The sequence below is a fragment of the Python bivittatus genome, unplaced genomic scaffold, assembly GCF_059951505.1.
Source record: "Python bivittatus isolate LINGU-HERP-01145 unplaced genomic scaffold, Pbiv_v1 ctg000400_np1212, whole genome shotgun sequence".
Lineage (NCBI taxonomy): Eukaryota > Metazoa > Chordata > Lepidosauria > Squamata > Pythonidae > Python > Python bivittatus.
In genome coordinates, this window is record NW_028277073.1 from 1456813 (window position 1) to 1474492 (window position 17680).

The 17680-nt window shown below is 38.3% G+C and overlaps 2 protein-coding genes across 4 annotated transcripts in view; both read left to right on the forward strand.

The window, feature by feature from the left end:
* The window catches only part of HELLS (helicase, lymphoid specific), a 47346-nt gene extending 41817 nt beyond the window's left edge, over positions 1-5529 (forward strand). The window contains exons 21-22 of the mRNA XM_088144270.1: positions 20-96; positions 5051-5529. Coding sequence (XP_088000396.1) covers positions 20-96; positions 5051-5133 — 160 coding nt within the window. The 3' untranslated portion in view covers positions 5134-5529. The remainder of the gene's footprint in view (positions 1-19; positions 97-5050) is intronic.
* Positions 5530-14798: 9269 nt separating this feature from the next.
* The window catches only part of SORBS1 (sorbin and SH3 domain containing 1), a 114240-nt gene continuing 111358 nt past the window's right edge, over positions 14799-17680 (forward strand). For all 3 annotated transcript variants that reach the window (XM_088144279.1, XM_088144287.1, XM_088144278.1), the window contains exon 1: positions 14799-15190. Coding sequence is in view for 1 of the 3 variants with exons in the window: in XM_088144278.1 (XP_088000404.1) it covers positions 15165-15190 (26 nt within the window). In the remaining 2 variants the exon portion in view is untranslated. The remainder of the gene's footprint in view (positions 15191-17680) is intronic.

Consider the following 17680-nt stretch of genomic DNA (forward strand, 5'->3'; position numbering starts at 1 on the left):
AAATCCTTTCTTTTTATAGAGAGATTAAAGGTTCAAGAGAAAAAGTAATAACTGACAAAGATTTAGAACTACTGCTGGACAGAAGTGACCTTATCAGTGAGTATTGGTGATATTGGTATACTTTCTGTTTTATTGCACTCTTTCAAGAAGTTCATTCTAAATATCAACTCTATAGGTAGAACTGCATATGGGTATCTCCCTTGCTCTGCCCCAGGTAATTAATTATTTTACATTTAACTCTGACATATCTCACAGCAGCCACACATAAACATACTACAGTCCCTTCCTTCCAGGGTGTGTCCTGCTCACGCCACACCTACACACGTACCACATGTATCTAGTCCTGTATCCCTGAAGTAAGATTGTAGCCTCTGAGTTAAGCTACAGCAACATAAAAGTCTTTGTTTCCAAGTGAACATCATCTTCACTTCAGCTGTATTTCTGTCCCAACCAGTGCAACCAGATTAATTGCTCACTACCAGGTTTCCAGTTACATCTTAAATCTTTCCTTCTTCTTCCCCCCAACCCAACAAATATTTCTCCTGTAGTTTGTGATAAAGCTTAGCATGTATGTATTTGAGTAGACCAACAACTTTAACATTTGTCTTTAATTGGTACAGCCCCTTCCCAGTCCTTGAGGTCATTTATAATTTGATTTGTTAGCTTTTCCAATAACTCTTTTCTATAGTGTAGTCCTTATGCTATGACAAGACCATGCAGGTCCTCTTTTGGGTCAGTTGAGTAGTATTTTCTTACCCTCTTGGGCCTCCTAATAAATATCAATATTCATGTTGTTACCCCATACCTTTCCCTCAGTTTAATACCAGGCATCTCCACCAATTATTTCTCTACCTCTGTTAAGTAATCATTATACACCTCTAGTATTTTTTATTTAATCCATCAGAAAGATCGGGTGATAGAATTTGGGAAGTCTAAAAGGTTCATTTTCCATAAAGTGGACATTTTGGTTGATAAAAAGGAATAGTTTTATACTGTATTAATTCTTCACAGCTTCAACTCAATGCCCTACATTTAAATCATATGTTGAACCCAGTTGTGTAATGAGTAAACCCTAGATTATAGACACTGTAATTCATGCTAATCCAAAGCGTTGGTAGTGGCTTTGTACCAAGGAGAGAGACAAGAATTCTAACAGAGCATGTGAGAGGCTTACTAATTAATAGCACCCTTTACTGGCAGATTGAAGCTTTACATCTTGAACTTAAAAACAGAACTGCTCTTTTAAAACTTTTCATTAAAATAGCCCTTGGGATACCACTCACATAAAACACAAAGGCATGACATCAAGGACATGCCAAGAAACTAAGATTGAATCATAGAATCAGAGGGTTGGGAGGGAATTTGGAGGTCTTCTAGTCTAACCCACTGCCCAGAGTAGGAATCCTTAGCCCATCTCAAATAACTGCCCAGCCTTTACTTGAAAACCTCTAGTGATGGAGTGCCCATGACTCCAAGAGGCAGGCTGTTCCACTGCTTAATAGGTCTCATAGTCAGAAAATTTTGAGTTTGGCTCTCCCTTTGTAAAGCTTCCACCTATTGCTTCTTGTCCTACCCTTGGGCTATATGGAGAAGAAATCCACACCCTCTTCACTGTGACAACCCTTCAAGTATTGGAAGACTGGTAGCATGTCTCTGTTCTTTGGGCTGAACACACCCAGTTTCTTTAACTATTGTTCATTTAGCCTCCTTCACCATCTTTGTTGCTTTTCTGTGTACTCTTTCCAGTTCCTCAGCATTCTTGTATTATGGCAATGAACCAAAACTGGATATGGTATTCCAGATGCAGCCTGACCAGTGCAGCATAGAGCAGAACTATTAGTACCCATGATCACACCATTTATCTCTCTGTTAATGCAGCCCAAGATTGCACTGGCTTTTTTGGCAATTGTAGCACACTGCTGGCTAATGCTTAATCTGTGGTCTACCAGGACATCCAGATGTTTCTCACAAGTACTGCTGCTGAGCCAGGTTCTGCCCATGATTGTACCTGTGCAACTGGTTTTTCCAACCTAAGTGCAGAACCTCACATTTCTCTCCACTGAACAGCATTTGTGTGGATAGAGCCTAATGTTCCAGTCTATTTAGATCCCTTGGAATTTTGAGTCTATCTTTTAAGGTATTAGCAATCCCCCCAGCTTTGTAGATTTGATGAACATCTATCCCCTCATCTAAGTCATTTATTAAAAAGTTGAAGAGCACTGGGTTCAGGATAAAACCCTGGGGTACCCCACTGCATACCTCTCTCCATGTAGACATAGATCCATTAAGGAGCATGCATTGGGCGCATTAGTTCAACTAACTACAAATCTATCTGGTAGTGAGACCATCCATTCCATATTATTCCATTTTACCAAAGAGGTGGCTCTGATCAATTTTATCAAATACCTTACTGAAGTTTGGATACACTGAATCCACACCCTTCCCTTGGTGTACTAATCTAGTCACCTTGTCCAAAAAAAGCAGTAAAATTTGTCTGGCAGAACCTATTTTTAACAATCCCACGCTGGCCTCTAGTAATTGTCTTGATCCTTTCTAAGTGCTTGCAAACCCACTGTTTGATTACATTTTCTAGAATTGCTGGCATTATCTTCTAGATTATTACATATTTTTTCACTGAAATGATTGCTAGCCTGTACTTAGAAATAAAAGCAGAAACAAAAGATTAATTATTTTCCGGCATGTCTTACAATTAGCCCTCTAAGTAAATTGCAAAAACTGGTCATTGAGTATTCAGGCAAATTTAAGCGGCATGCTTCATAACAGGGAAACTTCTTTAATATCCTTCTGATTTTAGAAAACACAAAACCTTTGTTTAACTTACTGAAACACGTAAAATTTCAGCAAGGTTAGATGCTTATATATTTTTGGCCAAAGGCGTATTTATTCATGTGTGTTTCTTATGTCCCTGAGAAACAAACAAAAGCAAAAATGCTCTTTATGGCATCTAGTATTGACCTATATCAGCTTCTCCTCTGTTTGCTTTAACTCTTCAGTTCTTCCCTTCCTTCTTACCCTCTAGTGGTACATGTAGATCAATAAAGTGTTGTTGTAAAGTTTCAGTTTCTTTGGCAGGTCTCTTGCACTCCCTTTGGGGACCTTCTTCTTGCTCTTTAGAATGTTCTTTCATTTTTCCAACTCCAAATATTTGAAATTCATCCTTGGATTCACAAGCTTCTCTCATATGTCTAACATAGATATTCACACACACCCACAAAATAAATAGCTAATTTAGACAAACTCACTACTTGGAGCATAGTTCATAAACTACGATACTCAGTATTCATACATTCCTGTGACCTCTAAAATGTTCTGAATTTCAGTAATCCTAACACAAATCTTAAAACTCAAAATATCCCCACCAGCAAATCTCAGGGTTTCTAAGTGAAAACTTTCCACAAACCTAATCTCCAAGTCTCAATTCCGCATCTCACTGCATGCATCAATTAAGTTGCCTTATTTTTGTGAGTTCCATACAGAATGAGGTTCTTGGAGACTAGGTTTCTGTTAAATTGCTGTTTATGTAACTTCTAGAGTTGCCAAAAAAAACAGAATATCTGTAAGTATGATTGGGCTAGGGAAGTGGAGGCCGGCAGCTTAGTTTGGATGAATGCTGCAGATGACTTCTCCCTTTCCTTATTATGATGCTAGGAGGTTTTTGTTTTCTTTTAATAGGCTTCCAGCTTTCTTTCTTCTGGACTCTTCTCAAAAGAATTTCTTTGGGCATGTAATGCTTATGCTGTGGTCAGACAGACTCTTCCTTCTGATTAATTCTCTTTACTGATGCACCAGCTGATTATTCCACGTTAGCACAAGTTCAGGAACCTGATGTTTGTTTCAGCAGACCTTGCCTGGCGTGTTCACCTTTCCGCTTTTGTCTGAGAAACCTGTATCTTGTCTGTCTTCATTCTTATTTTTCCCATATCAGCCTGACTCTGTTTTCTGGTGACATCCACTGCCCAACCGTAATGGTGTTCCTCATACTAGTCCTTTCATCAGTTGACCAAATCACACATACTTTCTAATATCCCCAAGCCGACTTCTGCCATTCTGAAATTCTCCACTCGTTCTCCATTTACACACTCAAATAGCCACATAGAGCTTCATTATTTAAAACATAAAAACTTAGTAGACTAATCAGGGGGCAGGTTTTAAAGCAGAAGGTCTGCTACATCCAAATGGGATTTTACAGTGTGTATTAAATAAATACACAGTGTATTAAGTAAATATAATTACGTTAATTAAGTTAACTTAATTAACATGTATTTAATTACATGTAATTTAATATGTAATTAAGTTGAGTAAATACACAGTGTATATTAATAAATTAATATTAAGTAAATAAATAAATACAGTGTGTATTAAGTAAATAAAATGGCAGGTGGGATTTTACACATGTGCAGAAGAAAATTCTGTATAAACAAACCAGTATCTGTTAAATTGGAGGCTTACTGTATCCACATAACTTGGCCTAATGCTTAATTGGCGGCAGAGCTCCAAAGCACCTGCCCCCATCTGGACGAGGTTTCCATTCCAGACATATTCACAGCATGTTCTTCACTGTAAGGAAAGGAAAGGAAAGGAAAGGAAAGGAAAGGAAAGGAAAGGAAAGGAAAGGAAAGGAAAGGAAAGGAAAGGAAAGGAAGCTTCTGCTTCCTCCCAGCCAAGGCGATGGATGGGGACACAGGGTCAGAGCCTTGAAATGGTAAATCGTTGGATGTCATTTTAACAAGCAGCTATGAGATGACTTTGCCTTCAGACAATTTTGCCCTATAGCAGTAAATGTACAGGCATTCCTTCAAAAAGAAGCACAGGGCTTTATCTCTGACTAATCTGAAAGTAATCTACCCACCACAAAATATCTGACTTTTAAATAATTATCTGCTCAAAATAAAATATTGGAATTTAAATTCCACACAAAGAATGGTGAATTTTCAGACATTTAAGGAGCCTGATTTTGTTTAAATGGAACTCTGTGAAGAACACTTGTTTGTCTATAGTCCTCTGAACTGTGTGCTTTCATTTCTTCTAGATCAAATGAAAACTTCTGAGAGACTGAAAGAAAAAATGGGCAAGTTCATGATATTAGAGAACACTGATGATCCTAGCATGTAAATTGTACTTCAAAATTTGGGCAGCTAAATGATATTTCTGTCCCTTTGTAATTTGAACATGGATAACCTTATAACAGTTATCTGATTGTTGGTCCCTGTTGTTTCAAAAAGCATTATTGTCAAAAGCTCTACAGTGTAAGTTGCTAAGTTTTTATATGTGAAAAGTGCATCTTGGAACCTCTTGTTGATACCTGACAGATTTTAGATTCTATTTCAGTCTTCAGTAGTTCATAACGGACTAATTTGTACACTTTACTGCAGAAGTTCTGCTAAAGAAACTTTACTTCTAATTTTTTACCTCTTGCTTTTAGTATGTTTTATCAGAATAGAAAAAGACATTCAGAGTATTTGTTTACAATCCTTAATTGTACTTCTTCATTTTTTATCATTACAAATAAACGCTATTTTGCTTGAAATATGAGTGTTTTGTTTAACCACTGCTCCTGGCAGGTGTAACTGATTTATTGTAGAATTGTTGCAATACAGCAGATTTATCTGTCTCCTTCACATATCTTACAGTCATCAGTTAATATTGTTTTTTGTATCTTATTAATATTCTCTTTGAACATCTTTTAGACTTTGTTGGCAATAGTTTGACATGCAAGTCATCTAAAAGATGAGTTTCTCTTTGTACATATTTTGTCTGAGTTGAAAGAGACAGAAAATTGAAAGAGGCAGAAAATTCAAAGTTCTACTTGCGTTCATGAAATTGTTTATATTTGTAGATTAGTTAAAAGAACTCTGTTGTCAGAACCACTAAAGTTCTCATTAGCAAAAAGGGACAAAATAGGGTTGAGAAGTTTATTGAACTCAAGGCCAGGAGAATGAGTGAGCCTAACAATATGTATAAATAGAGATAGACAACAGCAACCGCATGGGGTAGACAGGGCGAGAGTAAGTGACTGGCCCAAAGTCATCCAGGGAGCTTTGATGGTTTAGGGTGGACTTCAAACTGATCTCTGTCCTAGATCAACAGCCCACTTATGGCACATTGGTTATTCACTCATGTAGAATTATAATTCATGAATTTCTATACAAAGCAGCAATATCCAGTGTAATCCAGTTTGGAATTACATATTCTCAGAATGGAATATGTCTTCTTAAAACAAAATAGTATTATTCATGATTAATGTTTCTTGTCAGATTTTCAGAGTCCTAGAGTTGAAAGGAACTGACCCCAACTCAGTGCAAGAATCCAAATTAAAGCATCTTAGGCAGCCTCTGTTTTAGCACATCCAGTGAAGGGAAACCCACCATCTCCCTGCATAATTGGTTCCATTGCTAAACTGCTCTTACGGTGAGTCATGGCAGCTGGTATCCTACTACTCTGAAGAACTGCAACAAACATGTCGATAATATCTATCAGCGTGTGAAATATGCTATCTGCCAGGAGCAGGAGCAGGGCAAGATAGAAGAATTTCCAAGACTTATCGAGTCCCCTTCCCACTGATACATATGGGGACAGATAATGCTGCAAAGAACAGCTACAGCCATATCACCAGAGTCTTGAAACTCAAGAACCTGAGGTGGTTGTCTTGACCATTGTTCCTGTCCATGAAGAAGAATCAGGGAAGAAATATGATAAAGAGGAAAAGGGGGAAAAAATAGCACATAGAAAACAAAATAGAGATTTTGGAAACCCTTGTAACAAACTTCTGTAATTAACCCCAGAGAAGGAAGTTTATTAGTGTAGTTCTTTAAGGAGACACAACTTTTTATAGCCTCTTGATTCAAACTGTTATAGTTAATGATTCTGGATCTAAGAAACAGAATAACAACTGGACTGTACTTGGCAAAGTCCTTGAACAGATTAGCAAACAGCATTTTTGTGAGCACTTGAATAGTCATTCTCCAATTAACAAGTCAGCATGGGTTTGTCAAAAAGAATTGCCAGATTAAACTTATCTCTTCCCTTGATAGCGTTCCTAACTTTGTAGATCGAGGGAATGCTGTAGACATATTGTATCTGGGTCTTAGCAAACTTTGAACATCTCTCAATATTCTTAATAAAATGGTAAAATATGGGCTAGATAATACTGATGTTAGTCTCACAACTGGCTGAATAACTACACCCCAAATGCTTATTAATGGATCCAGCTTGGAGAGAAGTATTTGAATTGAGTGCCATAGGGCTCTGTTCTATTATTTGGATGAAGTTGAGAGTTTGTAGATGGCACAAAGCTGGGAGATGCAGTTTTAGAGAAGACAGAATTTAGCAAGGAGAAATGTAAGTTCTGCACCTGGGTAGGAGAATGAAAGACACAAATATAGAACGAGAGAGATTTGATGTAGCAGTAGTACAGGAGAGAGGGATCTGGATGATCTTGTCAATCACAAGTTAAATGTGAGCCAGCAGTGTGATATAGCTGCTAAAAAGTAAATGCCATTTTGGAGTTTATTAACGAGAGCACAGAATCTATGCAAAGTTAGTGTTGCACTCTCTGCTGTCCTAATCAGACCTTATTTGGAATACCATGTCCAGTTCTGGGCAGCACAGTTCAAAAAGGACAATAACAAATTGGAGCAAGTTTGGAAGATGGCTACCAAGATGTTCAAGGGCCTGGAAACTAGGCCCTACAAGGAATGATTAAAAGATCTGGATACATTTAGCCTACAGAAAAGACAACCGAGAGGACATAACAATAGGTTTGAAATATAGAAGAAGGAGGGCAGAAATATTTTCTATTGCCCAGTGGGCAGGACCAGAACCAAAGGGTAAAAACCAGATGGAAGTAGGCTCAGACTAGACATCAAGAGGAACTTCATAACTATACAAGTTAAGTTATCAGCCAGACTGCCACATGAAGTGGTGACCTGCTGGAGGTCTTCAAACAGGCTGGATCGTCACCTGTCGATGCTTTGGTGGATCCTGCACTGAACAGTGTTGAACCAGAAGGCCTCTAAGGCCCCTTCCAACTCCATGATTCTATGATTCATCCTCTGTCATTTCCCTCCCCCCCCACACACAAAGCATACTGTGCTGTGCTATCAGGAAGGAGCAGTTAAGAAAGGTGACAACATCAATGCAAATTCAAACAGTATAAGAATTCTAAGATTATAATTTTGAGATGGTGCAATTACCATGGTGATTAACACTGAGAAAGAACAAATTTAGAATCCCTGAATAGAAGACAGAGCTGATGTGGTAGTAACAATGACAATCATCTGAAACTCAGCCTTACCTCTTCCACTGTTGTAGCTTCTCTCTCTTTTTCTCTCTTCCTCACAACTTACAGGGATGTATGGTAGAAACCAGGAGGACAGGCAAAAATAGCTGACTTGCTGAATGAGTGGAGGAAGAAAATTAATTGGAGTTTGCCTGGAAGATTCAATGATGAAGATTAGCAGGTATTCCTAGCAAATTTTCCAGCTAAACCAAGAATTTATTCTAGGCTGCGAAGAACAAGAAAAGAACTACAAGAAATAAAAGCCTTTCTGCTAGTGTGCTCTAAGAAGAGCAGAAATCTAGTTGTATCTGCTTCTGACGTATTTCTCTTCCTGCCTGAAGAGAAATAATCTTTCTGGGAGTTGAAACATGCAAGTTTATACCTGTCCATGAAGTAGTCAAAGCAACAAGTGGCCATACTTCAGCTGATAAGAAAGGATGAGGATTTATCAGCTCAATGAAGGAGGCCCTATAGCAGAAATGGGCAGTGGAAGCACTCTGCCCTATATCTCGACCACTAGTTCATGAGTGTGCTGTCTACTAGGAACAAGGACATGTTAGAATAATTTCTAAGATTTGCTAAGCCCACTGACAATTGTTTCTTCTTGCTAATATATTTGGAGAGAAGTGACATTAAAAAGAGTAGCTACAACTGTACCACTGTGGACTTTGAAAATCTAAGAAGGATGTTCAAGACTCCAAGGGCTCAGGGACTTCTAAAACAACTCTGTACACTTTCGTTCTGTGTTCTACCCGACACCCTTCAGATATTTGGGGACAGCTATCGTTTTTCTCCACAGTCTTCTCTCTACCAAGCTAAACAGCCATTGCCTTCAACTGTTCCTCCTAAGTATTTCCTCCTCCATACGCCTTACTGTTTTGGTTGCTGTTCTCTGGAGGTGCTCTAGATTTTAAATGTTCTTCCAAAACTGTGACATCCAGAATATGCAATATTTTAAGTGGGATTTAACCAACACAGTAAAGAGGAATAATTATTTTTATTTTGTCACAGCAAAAGAAACATGGCCACACAAAAAACTTATAAAAGATCTAGAAATGGAAATATTTTATATGAAGAAGTACCTGGAATTGGAGAGTTGGTGAGAAGAAAGCAAAAGCTCAGAATTATGGAAAGATGCTAATGATTTTAAGAATAACCAAAAAGGTTTCTTTTCATATATTCAAAGTAAAAGGAGAAAAAGCAAATAACAGATGCTCAATGAAGGCAGCAAAATACTAATAAAATTAACTCCTATTTTGCTTCAAACCTCTTCAACCATAACAACAAATCTGTATGTTCCACTAGAACAGTGTTTTTCAATCTTGGCAACTTGCTGGTTGGGGAATTCTGGGATGTAAGATGCTGGTTGGGGAATTCTGGGAGTAAAGTCCACACATCTTACAGTTGGCAAGGTTGACAACACTGCACTAGGATAATGTGAAGAGCAAGATGAAGAGGTAGGATTGAAAGTTTAGATGGACAGAGCCTCTCTTCTTGAATGAATTTAAATCACCTGGAATAGATGGATTGCTGTATCCTGAGGCACTGAAAGAACAAGTCAATGGATTGGACAAACCCATGTGAGGATCTTGGAGAACTAGTGAAGATGGTAGAGAAGAGCACATGTTGTTTCTTTTGAAGAAAAGAAGAACAATAAATACAGCAAACTACAGACCAATCAGGCTGACACAAATAGTTGGGAAGATTCTATCAGAGATTATAAAGAGACTGATCAGTAAGCACATTGGAAATAAAATGGTAATTAGCAGAAATCAGCATGGATTTGCCAAGAATAAATCTTGTCAGATTAATCTCATTTTTTTAATCAAGCAATTTCCTTAATGGTCTCTGAGAATACTGTAGACATGAAATATATTTTCAACAAAGTGTTTGACAAAGTACCTCAGACATGCAAATGAGTAAGCTAGTTAAGTGTGGGCTGAATGCATGATAATTAAATGAACAAGCTGTCTCAAAAATCTTACTCAGAGAATGCTTATCAACGGTTCCTCATCAAGGCTCAGTCATGGCCTCTCTGCTCTTCAATGTTTTCATGATTAAATTGAGGGAAGAATTGGAGAGAATGTTTATTAAATTCATGATACAAAATTAGGTGGGATAGCTAATACCCTAAACAAAAATTCAAAATTATCTTGATAACTTGAGAAATAGGTTGAACGTAACAGAATGAAATTTAACGGACAAATTGAAGTTTCTCATTTTATTTCCTCTATTCAATTTAAACACTGCCTGACTCCAACCAAAGCTGGGCAGGGAACAGTAAAACAAACTTAATAAAAACCAAATATAATAATTATAAAAGAGTAAACAACAAAACTGATGGTGGATCCGGCTAACCACATCTACACACAATCCTGCAGGGCCCCCAGCCACCCTAGCCCAAGGCCTGGGAGAATGTTATGGTTTTCAGGAATGCCAGCTTTTGGAAGCAAACCCTCTTTGAGTTTGAGAAAATTAATACCTTTCTTACCAGAAACCATAGTGGGCTAGCAAATGGTCTAAGCCCACGATGAGCAGCTTTTCTATGGGGAGAGCTTTCCCTACTCACCCCTTCTAGGGGTGCCCCTGCACAGGTTGCAGAGGGGCTTCAACTGGTTTTCAAATCCACATTTCAAATGTGCTAAATATAAAATTGCTTTGCACATCAACATTCCAAGTCCTGGAAAGTAACTCCAGGCCAAAATATAATAGATTTAGAATGAAGATCCAGCAACGTATCACTCGAATAATCCAAGGAAAGGGGAGAAAGCCAGACAATTACTTAAAAATATTTTTTCTGCAATTTTAAACATTCTAAATTGTGAAATAAGGTGGGGTGCTCAAAGAGAATTGGTGTTGGGGTACGCATAGTACTAAGCTATGAATTAGTTCACTCAGTTTTGGTTTAACATATTGTGTGATCCCAGCTGATGTAGTTATTCGAAGTTTCATGCCTTAAGCTACCAAACTAAAGAGAAAATAATTTTGTCTTTTTTAATATAATGAGAAAACCATTACTCTCTTTGGAAGAAATCAAGCTTTTCTTGCCTGCTAGCATCCTCACTACAAATACATGTTTTCACTTGTGCTTTCTCTCCTAGTGAGCCTTTTCTGCTGCCTAGAACAAAAGGCTAATACAGGTTTTACATACATACATACATATCCATTTTGTACATGACAGTGTAATTTTCCTGGGAATTATTTATCCTTGCTTAGTAAGTGTGGATGTAGAACTATTCCTACACTTCCTAGTTTTTCAGTGCTTGGCCTTACTGAGCACAGCAGGGACATGACCAAAGAAGGAAAATCAGTTAGCTTTTTGTATCTACAACTCTCAATGCCTTTAAAGGGAAACTATCAGTCCTGTTACACTCAGTGGTGCTTGCTTGTTCTTCAAGAAATCTGGATTTCTGTGCAAAGAATCATATTCCCAGTTCCCAAATTTCATACCAGCAGAAACTTTGGCAATATTTTGTGTAAATTGACAGTGGTGATCAAATTCCCCAAAAATGTTGTTTTCAAAGAAGATAATTTGATAGCATTAATCAAAAGCAGGATCATGCTCTCCCAGTCCTCAAATGAAGGCACTGTTCCCCTTCTGCAGAATGTAATTAAAATCCAAAATGCAGCTCGGGATATTGTGTTGCACCAAATGATAAGAAGAAACCTTAAAGAACTACCCCAAATGAAAGCACTAAATTGGAATTTGGTCTAAGAATATTCTAGGAATGTTTAGTTTGTTCCAGGAAGTAATTGTTTTTCTTCAGATATGCATATAAAGAAGTTATTTGTCACTGTTAATTTATTTCCAGACGCTTCTTAGTAGCCATTGGCCACTATGATTGGCTTGGGCCTGGTGCAGAATTCAGTGTGTACGTGGAATAGTTAGCATCAGTCCTATTGTTTTGTGCAGAAATATGGGCAAATATTACCTATGTTCACACAATATGCTCAGCTAGATCCCTGTCAGCCTCCCTCCCTTAATGGATTGGTCTTGACTGAAGCATTCAACAGTACATGGTCAATATGAAAACGTACTATACATTAAGACAAAAATACGATAAACACATGTCCATTTCCTTCTCTCACCTTTCCTATCACTTAACAGAAACTCTTATTTGTGCTTCTCCTGGCAATTGGTTATTGACATACAGAATATTCCTGCCCTGGGAAACTCTAGCTCCAAGTAGCCCATGAAATGTTAAGATGTGAAAATGCTGGTACTGTAGTATGATTCCCAAGGACCCTATTGTGAACATTTCTCCAATGTGAAACAAAATAAGACCTATTTTAACCATCTACCAATCCACAAAATCACTTGTCTTTTTACTCCATAGCTCCTGAGTTTGTTCAAGAACCTTCAGGGAGGGACTTTGGCAAAGACTGTTGAAATTTCAAGTATACAAAGTCAGATCACCTCATCTGCAGGCATGTTAGCATCTACAAAAAAGTCCAGAAAGCTTTTAAGACAGGACTTATCTTTGCAAAAGCCATGCTAATTACTTTTCAGCAAGGCTTGTTCTTCTAAGAATGTAAGAATAGCCTTGCTAGATCAGGTCAAGGTCCATCTTAGTGTAAAATTTTGTTTCTCGCAGTGATCAACCAAATAGCTCTAGAAACTTGCAAGAAAGAGGAAAGATGCCCCTCTCCGACCATCGTTTCCCTTTAACTGCTGTTTAGCCCAGAGGTAACAGTGAGTTATCCTTGATAGATTTGTCCTTCATGAATTGATCCAATCTCCTTTTAAAGCCATCCAAAGTCAGTGGTCATCACCGGGTCTTGAGGTAATAAATCTGACATGTAAATTATGGCCTGTGTATTTTCTTTTGCTTGTTTTAAAGCTCCTTCCAATCAGTTTCATTGGATGACACTTGGTCCTACATTTTGAGAGAGAAGAAAAACTTCTCCCTGTCCATTGTCTCCACACCATGCATAATTTTATGTGTTTTACACATGTTCCCTCTTAGTTACCTTTTTTCCAAGCTAAAAGTCTCAAATATTCTAGCCTTTTCTTAAAAGAGAGATTTCCATTCTCCTAAGCATTCTGGTTGCTATCTTCTGCCCTTCTTCCAGCACTATTACATTTCTTCAGTTTGTCTGGGATCTCCCTAGCTCCCTTTCAAATCTTCCCTGTTCCAGTTTGCCCTTCTGTTTGCTCACTCAGCTCACAATCCCAATTGCCTCTCCTCTTTCCAAAGACTGCTGGCTACAACTAAGCTTTTGGCTGAGGAATGTCATTCTGTCCACTAGCTAATCACTTGATCGGTAATCAGCTGCAGTAGTAGTCCTGCTCTGCCCCTCAGATCATAAGCTTAGGAGGTAAGCAAGCATCCATGATGCTCAGCCAGAAAAACAATGCAATTCATCATCTAATTAGCTGTAATGATCTGTTCTACAGCCTGATAGAGATTCAGAAGACAGTTGGGAAAACAACAGCCACATACAAATTCCTCAATTATCTATGAAGAAAAGTCTCTGCCCTAAAAAACTGGAAGATAAATTGAGTTGTAAAGTGAATGTTGCTGAATCCCATTCTCTTTCAATAAATTTGATCACAGAAGACTCTATGAGAACTTGGCTATTGGCTGACTTGACTGCCAAGAGCTTGACATTAGCTAAACAACCCTCCTTCTATGTTTGATTGTATGCTTGATTATTCTATCTTTGATTGCTTATATTTAATAAAAGCTCCTACCATTTTTCCCAGAATGGAAGTAAGGTTAACTGGTCAAGAGTCTCTTTATCTCCCCTCAATCCATCGTTAAAAATCAGAATGACCTCGGCATCTATTTCCCAAGCCTGGAAAGCAGGTAGTTTCAAAGAAAAGTTGCATATTCTTTCTGGTCCAAAGACCATAATAAAGGTTTGATTTGATTTGCATGTTTTGTTTTGTTTTTTGGATTAGCAATTCCACATATGCATTTTTGAAGGCTGATACGGTTGCCCCCCACATTTATTTTGTTCTTAATTGTCCTCTAGGCTTATAATTTCCTCCCCAGTTATTTCTACTTATCTTCCCTTGGTTGACCTGATTTTCCCCCACCTCAGCCAGCTCAAGTACAAGCCTTGGGGTTCGACTGAAGCAGAGAATGCAGCCATCCCTGCTAGAAAATGTGGGGCCAACCACTGTCTTGCGAGCCTTTCAAAGGTGTAGGCTCAGTCTGTTTTCCGTTTTACTGCACTGTCGTATGAAGGAAGGTTTTCCACAAAAGTTGTTTTTGGCTAAGATGTGTGATTGGCTCATCAACAGAATAACAAGAACAAGGAGAGATGCTTGTTTAGGAACACACTGCTCTGAATGGAAGCTTGAGATAGGCAAAGTATTTTAGATCTGCCTTTGATTCCATTCTGCCAGGATTCCTTGTTAAAAGAATGCCTTAATTCACTGGGGAAATATGCATGGCTTCCTGCCAACGGTACTGATGGGACATTTTGGGTGGGCAAAGTATGCGAACAATAAACAAAATCCTAAGATAGTAAATGCAGTGAAAATAGTTGCTGCTGCTCCGTAGTGCTCCACCAAGGCAGCCCTCTGGTTCCAAACACAAACTGTTAAACAAAAGAAGGAGCAAGAGATGGAAAAAACTCAGTTATGCAATACAAAAGTGGAGTATTGAGCTGGGCAGGGGATGTGCGATTTGGATAATGAAGCAGGAGAATGGAAAGCAAAGCTTAGCATCTTGGAAAGAGACTGAGGATACAGGGGGAGAAAGGAGCAGGAGGTGATGACCATCCCACGCTACCGGAAATGCTGGAGGAATAGTCCCGGCAGCCAGGAGGCCTTGCAAGGATAAACTTCCCATTGAAGAGTACCCACAACAGGCTGGGCTCCAGCAAGGGAACGCTACCTCGCAGAATTGCTCCCATGAAGAATTTGGCAATCCAGTACAGGTAACGTCCACTAAGGACCTTCGTTCAGCTGATTTACAGTCAATGGCTAGAGAGGGAGACTTCTTGAAGCTCGGGGTTTTCTGGACTGGGGATATAAAGTTGCTTTTGGCAACAATTTTTTAACTATTTGTTTTATCTGTAATTGTTGGGTTCATTGTAAGCTTTTCCTAGAAAAAAGGAGACCATTTATGATAACACATTAAAAGCATGGCTTGGATTGATTTGCTGTCTGGCAATATAATTTGTGGGCCAAATAGCACTTTTTTATTTTTAAAGAGGATTCTTATTTCACCTTTCTGCCTATTGTGTCACACAAATATTTAATTAATTAAGTTTATGAATATGGGGTAAATAGAAGTAATACTGCCTTGAAGATTTTATAATTGCTGTCCTCATAGATTTGTTGGTCTGTTTAGGCATTTGCTGTTTGTCCTATAGTGCTTCCATTTAATTCTTATTTAATTTTGTTAATCAGGATATAGGTGGATGTGGACGCATAAAAAATTACAGCTTTATTTTTAATTGCAACTGAGATAAAAAGGTGATGATGAATACCTAGAACAACAATTAAAGTTCAAAAGGAAGCTAAAATATGATTTTAATTAACAGGAAAGGAAAGCAAAAGACAAATTTAGAGGCTGCAGTGTTATAATAGTGCAATTTCAAGTAGCAAAGCTTAAAATTCAAAATTAAAAGAACCACACCCATTTTCTAAGTTTGATACAGGATATGAAAGTAAGATCCTGTATCTGGAACCTGTATTCGTAGACAGTATGTAGTGAAACCATTTTTTGTTCTTCTATTTTTAGTTGATAGCTATTCATTAAAAAAAAAAAGATATAAAAGAATCCTAGAATTGTGGAATTGCAAGGGTCCTCAAGGATCATCCAGCCTCTGCAAATTGCAGGGAAATTAAACCCTCCTTGAAAACTATTGGCAACCACCTCTTAAAATGGAAAAAAAGGAGAAGCTGCAAGTTCCACAAGCAGACTGTTCCATTGTTGTATAGGAAGTTTTTTCTTATATTTAAATGAACTCTAGATCCTCATTTCTATGGTAATGGAATTTAGTTCCTGACCATCTTCCCTGTGGCACCCTTTTATGTACATGAACATTGATACCATGTCTTCCCTCAGTCTTCTCCAGACTGAACCTCCTAAGTTCCTTCTGATTGTCCACATAGGGATTCCTTTTCAAGAAATCCCAGCTAGCAACAACAGCTTTGTATTTAAGGTTTTCTTCCCATGGCACCTTCCTTACTATTTCATTTGGTTTATTATAATCAACCTTTCCAAAACCATGGTTTGTGTTTGGCTGATCCAAGTTAGCACATCCCCTAATGCCTGTCTCAAATTTTCAAAAAAGCAAATTAAATCTCCCATAACAACCACTTCATGGTTGTTGTTTTTTAAACATTCAGTTATTTTCTTTAATAAACTTCATCTACCAGACAAATTAATTCCTAATAATAAAAGAAGCCAAATCCTTAGATTCTGATTTGCGGGAGCAGCAACCACGTTAAAAGGATTGTTGTGGAATCTTGATAATCACTGAATTTTAAAAAATGTCAGAAGAAAGAATATCAAAAGAAGTCTAAGAAACACAAAGGATATGGTTGAAGGAACACAGCATGATACAGATAGATTTGAGCAAGATTAAAAGGGAGGGAAGAGAGTGTTGTAGAAGGATTGAAGAAAGTGGATAAAAATAAAGAAAATGATCCCAAAGTATTCCATGTTGGTTGGGGGTATTGCAGCTCTAGTAACTTGTACGTGGAAAAGATTGACTTGCTCCCTTTCAAGCTGTGTTTACATCCCAATTTGGCATGGAGAGGGCTTTGGTCACCCCGATCTATAATGGGAAAGAGTTGATAAAATTATCTACAGATTTCAGCATGTTCAGTCCAATCATTTTTTTTTAGGCTGGGAGAGAACTGGGTGATAGGAGTGCTTTGCAGTGGTTCCATCCCATCTACCTGGACACTGCCAGAAAGTGATATTGAGAGATTTCTGCTCATTTCTTAGAAACTGTCCTGGAAGGATCAGTAGTGAAGCTGGGAGCTTTTAGCTGGGGAGCTAGATTTCAGGATTCAGGAGTTATGTCCCTTCTGGTTGGACTCCCCTTTAAGGTTTGGCAGATTGGGAGATTCCTTGATTCAGTGCTAACACTGGACAACTACTTAACATTACTGGTGCTTTTATCCAGTTTAGCTGATAAAACAGAAGAGTCCCCTGTCTGGAGGAAAGAGACCCAGCTTCATACACTCATAGTCTCAAGACTGAACTATTCCAAGCTGCTCTTTGTGGAACAGCCTTAAAGACAGTCCAGAAATTGCAGCTGGCCTGGGAAATGGCAGCCAGAGATGAGTGGGATCTTCTTGATCCCACTCCCCCTTACCCCATGTTGATTCACTGGCTGCCAGGCATCTTCCAAGCTCAGTTCAAGATACTTGTGATGGTTACAAGGCTTTTCACAGGACTTTTAATGTCA